The 6,896-nt window shown below is 28.8% G+C and overlaps 1 protein-coding gene across 2 annotated transcripts in view; it reads left to right on the top strand.

The window, feature by feature from the left end:
• LOC106467922 (eukaryotic translation initiation factor 4E transporter-like) overlaps positions 1–6,896 on the top strand; it is a 79,403-nt gene that overhangs the window by 51,911 nt on the left and 20,596 nt on the right. For both annotated transcript variants that reach the window (XM_022396137.1, XM_013928305.2), the window contains exons 17-18: positions 2,443–2,494; positions 4,344–4,473. In XM_022396137.1, coding sequence (XP_022251845.1) covers positions 2,443–2,494; positions 4,344–4,473 — 182 coding nt within the window. The remainder of the gene's footprint in view (positions 1–2,442; positions 2,495–4,343; positions 4,474–6,896) is intronic.

Genomic DNA, 6,896 nt, shown 5'->3' with positions numbered 1-6,896 from the left:
TGTCGTTAAGAGTGAAATTGACGGTTATCTGTTCAGAACACAATGTTATACAATACACCGTTTGATAGATGAAAACCTTGACTTTCTATTGGTTATAGGTAATATATATAATAAAACGTAAGAGAGAACTATCAACAAATTGTGAATAAGAGGGGTACGATTTTCTCTTTGATACTCTGTAACCAAGCAAAATTGAAGGCTATAAAAATTATGGACTGTTTGAGCAATAATGATTTTATAGAGAGTATTTTACGTTTAATTTCTTACATTTTCGAGGGGTGATGGATAAAATAGGGATAACATACTAAGACAAAATGTGTCACGTGGGTCACACTAGTGGAAATTCAGGATTTTCTTATATAGTTACTTGTAGAATTAAGAACTTAAAACTTGTATACTATTAAAATATGGGTTATTAGCTAAGATGTTATGCTATTTTTATTAATATAACATAAACAAAAATTAGTTTACTAAAATTTTGAATGTAGACACTAAAATCTTGTGTCATGCACAGTAATGGGTACCCAGGGCGATAAGGTTAATCAGTTAACCCTTTCCACATGGGTCAAAGGCCATGTCATCACGTTTGTGGACTTGCATTTACAATTTTATTGAACTGCTATTTCATGAATTTATGTCATTAAGTTTGGTATCAAACCAAAGATTATAATTTAGACTTTAGTATTATATATTATTTAATGTTTTAATTTTAAAGTAAATGTTAAAAAACACACCTAAATATCAATTTTTGTATGTCACATGGTATGTTGAATGCAGCACTGGTTCAAATTAGAGTTTGTGATGACAAAATACAAATTCTATAGTTTTGTATGAATTACGAATTCAAATTACCGATATTGACAAGCTGGAATATAAAATAAGAACCTCTTGTTTTTTCTATTTGCTGAGATATTGCTCATGTATTGAATGAAATGCAGTGGCCCTGCTCACATCTTTCCACTTTTGGAAATGGTTCTTTATATGTATATACATAGTTCTATACATGATGTGAATAACTAATCAAAAGCTCAGAATGTCCTCCTAGTGGCTTTCTCAGCCATTTTAAATTGTTAGGATGACATCTTGTTCTTTCAGACCAAGTTTTCAAAGAGGTAGGTTGTGACTTTAGTCTGCTCGAAATTTCATATTTTTTCAGACTGAAATACAGCTTAGTTACTACGCTTGATAAATTATGGTGGAATTCTATGGTATCAATATAGTAATTTATAATTTTTGGTTATTCAAATGTATATATAAAACCTAAAAAAAAATCATTTGTTTCACATCCTCCATGTGCAAAATTTCTTAAGGCTTAACAAGCTATGACAAGCAGCAACCGAGTACAAAGGTCAGAATTAGAAGAGATAATTATTCGTTTTACGTCTTTATTTACTGTTCTGTGCTTCAAGAAAAATAAGTTTAAGAAGTTATTTGTAAATAATAATAATATAAATACATATAAAATGTATGATAATTGAATTGTGACTGTATTTTACAAAATACTAGTCCACTAAAACACAACCAAGACTGGTCACTTTATAGAGACTAAAGGTTCATTTTATATTGTTGGATACAGTAACATGAGTGCACATGCGCCGTGTCAGTGTAACTTCTGTATTGTTGGCCTGGTATGTCTGAAAGGTCAATATAATAAAAATGATAAATTTATATATAAATGTATAATGTTATGAGACTTAAGTTATTTAGTCTAAACATTTATATTTTTGTGTTATAATTTGTAGTCGTTCTAGAAGGAAAAAGGCATTATTTATATTTATTTCCTATTTTTTAGTGATGGTAACGGGATTGGTCAAATCGACCAAACCCAAACAGATATTTGTTTATGTAAATAACAGATAAAATATAAAGTTTTTTTTCTTAAAAAACGTTTGATAACTATCTGAAAATTATAAGGATTTCACATGTGAACTTTTTCTGATGCATAAAAGTATTTAATCATAAAATGAAAATTACTTTGCATGTTGGATAGGCAACATGCAAAAAGAAAAATGTCACAAGAAAAATTTCTTTAGAAAAAAATCAAAATTAAATATTTTATTTTTCAAAAATTATGTACTTATAGGCCCTTTCAATTCAAATTTAAAAGAATTTCATCAACTAGTTTCAATTTTGAAAAGATCTTTCACAAGAGTTGCATTCCTACTTACAATGCAAGTAGGTTGTAGTCAAAGCGTTAAAAGATGTAAAAGATATTAATAGGGGAAAAAACAGTAAAAGCTTGATTTTGGGGTTAAGAGAATTTTTTTTAATGTTGGTATGATTTTTTTAATTCTTTAGTACATTATAAATATTTTAAGATATTCATAAAAGAAATTGAAAGATAAGTATTTTCAGAAATTATAGAAAGCACTTGGAATTGGCTATATAGTTTTGGAGACAGAAATAACAGCATGTTATTTAGTAATGTGTTTTCTTCTTCAGGACTCAATCTCCCAACATTTCCCTGTCAATGAACAATTCATCCCCACCTAAGGTGAGTCAGATTTACACTTATAAACCTGAATGATGTTTGGTGGGTCATTATTTATAGTGCTGAATAGGAACAAAAACCTACTCTGGTTTTCTGATTGGTAAAATTATTTTGGCTGTATGAAATTAATACTGCATAACTTGTATATACAGATACATTATAAATGTTAGTTGATTTATGCAATTATTAATTTGAGATCTTCAACAGTTGGAGTACACTAATACTTTTAGTAGATACATTTCTATGTCTCTCAGTTAAGAAACAGTAATTGCTCTCTGGGTGTAACTTTGTGGGTTGGAGGGTGTCACTCTTATGCCCCCAACTTTTTGCTTATATCAGAAAGTTCCACTTTATATTTCCAGTCATTTTCAACATGTTTGATATTCATTTATATATTTATTTCTCTTAGTATTTTATTTTGCTAATTGCCTACAAGTTATATAAAACACATTTCAAAATGGCATTACCATTATCTCTGTCAGGTGTTGTAACAAGATATTTGCCACCACTATTCTTGATTGAAATAAATTTATATTTAATAAATGTAGTTTATTTTTAGTAAATAATAAATTCTTTTATTTGTCCATTTTGTTTTATATGATAAACTTTAATATGGCCAATAAAAAAGGATTTGTCATCCACATAGTTTAACCATAATCACTAAACCTAACTAAGCTTACCCACTATCTCATCATGGAAAAATATTACTGTAGCTTTTAAACAGATATAATTTAACACATAAACTTTATCAGTAATAACAAAAAATTCAAAAGAAATATTTCTAAGTGTTGTAAGGATTCATTGTTCATGTTTACAGGAGCTTCAGGTAATTAATATGTTGATTGACCATAAATTAATCCTACCACGATTTTATTTACTTTATATTGACATAGATAGATTATGGTTTCTTCTATCCAATCATTTTCTGCCTTTGGCTTTAGCTATTTTCAAAGGTGAATTTCATTAGTAATTGTTCAGATCACATGCTGTCACATAATAAAATGGTAGCAGTGAAGGAGTGTACTAATAAAACTACCAAAAGAAAAAGAATATTAATTGAAAATTAAGATAACATTCATTATTTTTAAATCTTAATAGTTTCTTTGCAATATAAACATTTAATTTATGATAAATAGAAAAATTCTAAAACATCAATAAATGCATTATTTACAGTTGAGACACTTCAGACACTTAACAGTTTCTTTGCAAATATAAACATTTAATTTATGATAAGTAGAAAAATTCTAAAAAAATAAATAAATGCATTATTTACAGTTGAGACACTTCAGAGCTGCACGGAAATGAAAAAAAGTTGGAATACTTTTCTTTGTGAAATACACCAAGTAAATATCATATTGCTAAAATTTCATTTCTAAACCATTTCTGAGTAACACGCCGAAACATAGTTTAAAGAAATGGGGCAAATGCTTAAATCTTGTAGTTTCTTTGGTTTTTAGTGAAATTACAGTTAATCCATATATGAATGCTAGATTTAGACTGATATCCAAGTATATATATGTATGTATGTTCACATAAAAACACACTATAATGAATAAAAGTATTATATTTTGGTTTCTACTGATTGGCTAACAGAAAAAAAAAAAAAGCAAAATGTGTCCATTGACATGTTTTTTTTGTTTTTTTTAAGTAATTTGAATAATGATTTACTGATTTTGTAAGCATGTTTTTGTATTATTACTAATTTTGAATGGCTTTCTCTTGTTTAGCTTTAAGCAAGGGGCTGAATAATTTAATAGGATCATGGCCTTTGGTATTAAATCATATTTGCAGGTCCAGACAAAATATTAAGATTATTCTAAAAGAAAAAAATTTCTATATTAATTTTGTGCAGGGTTTGAGTCCTACAATGGCTGCTTTCACTCCCACATCTGTGATTAGGAAGATACACACAGACATGTCAAACAGAACAAGTGTAAAACCTGGACTTAGAAATGGTGTTGGTGGACTGAAGAATGTAGCAGGTATAAAAAAAACGTAGTTAATAGCTATCACACTCTGTGTTGAGTGCTAGGAGCAAAGTTTATTGTTTACATGCATGATAACATTGAATAAGAATGTTTATGAAAGACACCTGAAAACTCAAATATGGAAAAATGTAATTAATCTGAGCTTTCTAATGCTGTAAATAATATCTAGGTTGTTAAACCCTATCTATGAAAAAACCTGTTGAATGTGCAATGCAAAATTTGTCAAATGCTCACTGGCAGTTGTAAAATGTTCACATTTTGAATTTGTGTGAGGTTTTCAATCTGTACTAAATTAGTGATGATAGATTAATAAGGCATTGAAATAGGACATTGGATTTTTTATGCCACTTAACAAAATGTGCAATGAAGAATGAACTATTATGTATATAAACCAATAATATTTGTAAATTAGAAATAAACATTAAGAAATTCATATTTTCTTCTAAGTTAAAAAAAAAAATGCTATCAAATGTGGCCAAGTAAAAAAAGTATAATTTGGATTTTTCAAGGCAAAACAGTTTAATTGTTTATCATTTTGAAAAGCAAAAAAAGAAAGAAAAAAATCCTTACAGACAACAAACAAATGATATAATCCTATTCAGATCTGAACTAGAGACTTAGGTAAGCTTTCACAACAGTTTCAGAAATAACTAACTGAGACAGTAACAATTAATCCTAACACTAAATTAATTGAAATTAGGTTCACTGCTTTTTTTTCATTTAATTATTTTTTATGTTAAAGTAAAAATTAAAACACAATTAAAAATAAAATCAGTATGAATTTAATTGTAACATATATGTACATTTTATAAACTCTCAGATGTATGGATCTAAACACTAGTGATGAATGAAAGTTTATCAATAGAGATCCTTTGGGTGTTGAAGTTTTTGTTTCTCCAACTATAAACTGTTCTGCTGTGTTAGTGCTTGGAGACATTCTTTATGAAAGCCAACTTACACAATAGAGCATGAAAATTTAATTAAAACTCAAATACCTGAAATGTGAATTAAAAGTTCCATAGCAGTTTGTTCATTGTTTAATCTTTGCTTCTTTTAAAGAATAAAAAATATCTCATGATTCTTCGAAAAGAAAAAACAACAATCAAAAAAGTGCTGCTAAACCTTTACTCACAATTTATCCCTTTCCAAATGGGTCATCCCTGTCACCCCCAAACATGCTCACCCTTTCAGCTGTGGGGGTGTTATAATGTGATGGTCAATTCCACTATTCATTGGTAAAAGAGTAGTCCAAAAGTTGGTAGTGGGTGGTGATGACAAGCTGCCTTCCCTCTAGTCTTACACTGCTAAATTAGGGACGGCTGGTGCAGATAGCCCTTGTGTAGCTTTGTGCAAAATTCATAACAAAAAAACAAACTGGTCACGGGTCAAAGACCATGTTATCATGTTTGTTGACTCTCATTTAAAATTTTATTTAACTACTATTTCATGAATTTATGTCAATAAGTTTGTTATCAAACTGTAGATTGTAATTCAAATTTTAGTGTTATACATTATTCAATTTCTTAGTTTCAAAGTAAATATTAAAAAAAAAACAGTTAAACATCGATTTTTGTGTGTCATGTAGTATGTTGAATGCAGCACTGGTTCAAATTAGATGTTTGTGATGTCAGAATACTAAGTCTATAGTTTCATACGAATTAGAAACTCAAATTACAGATATTGACGAGCTATGATATAAAATAAGAACGTCTTTTTTTTTCTATTTGCTAAGATATCGCTCATGTACTGAATCAAACACATTGGCCCCCTGTCCACCTCTTTCCATTTTTGGAAATGCTCCCTTATATACACTTACTTCTATATCTGACATGAATAACCAATCGAAGGCTCAAAATGTCCTTCCTAGTGGCTTTCTCAGCCATTTTAAATTGGTAGGATGCCATCTTGTTCTTTCGAACTAAGATTTCAAGGAGGTAGGTTGTGTCTTTAGTCTGCTCAAAATTTCATATTTGTTTAGACTGAAATACAGTTTAGTTACTAAGCTTGATAGTGAAATTCTGTGGTATTGATATAGTAATTTATGATTTTTTGGTAATTAAACTATATATATAAAACCAAAAAAAATATTTCGTTTTATATCCTCCACGTGCAAAATTGTAATAGGCTTAGCAACCTCCACCTAGCAGCAACTGAGTAAGAAGGTCATAACTAGAAGAAATAATTGTATCATTACTTCTTTATTTACTGTTCTATGTTTTAAGAAAAATAAGTTTAAGAACTTATTTCTAAATAGCAATAATCTATGTACATATATAATGTATAATAATTGAAAGGTGACTGTGTTTTACAAAATACTAGTCTACTAACCAAGACAGGTCACTTTGTAAAGACTAAAACTCAGTTTTATATTAATGGATACAGTAACATGAGTGCACATGCACCGTGTCATTGTAACT

The sequence above is a fragment of the Limulus polyphemus genome, unplaced genomic scaffold (assembly GCF_000517525.1).
Source record: "Limulus polyphemus unplaced genomic scaffold, Limulus_polyphemus-2.1.2 Scaffold2796, whole genome shotgun sequence".
Lineage (NCBI taxonomy): Eukaryota > Metazoa > Arthropoda > Merostomata > Xiphosura > Limulidae > Limulus > Limulus polyphemus.
Note: the sequence above shows the minus strand (reverse complement) of the source record. Positions and strands in the feature narration are given on the sequence as shown.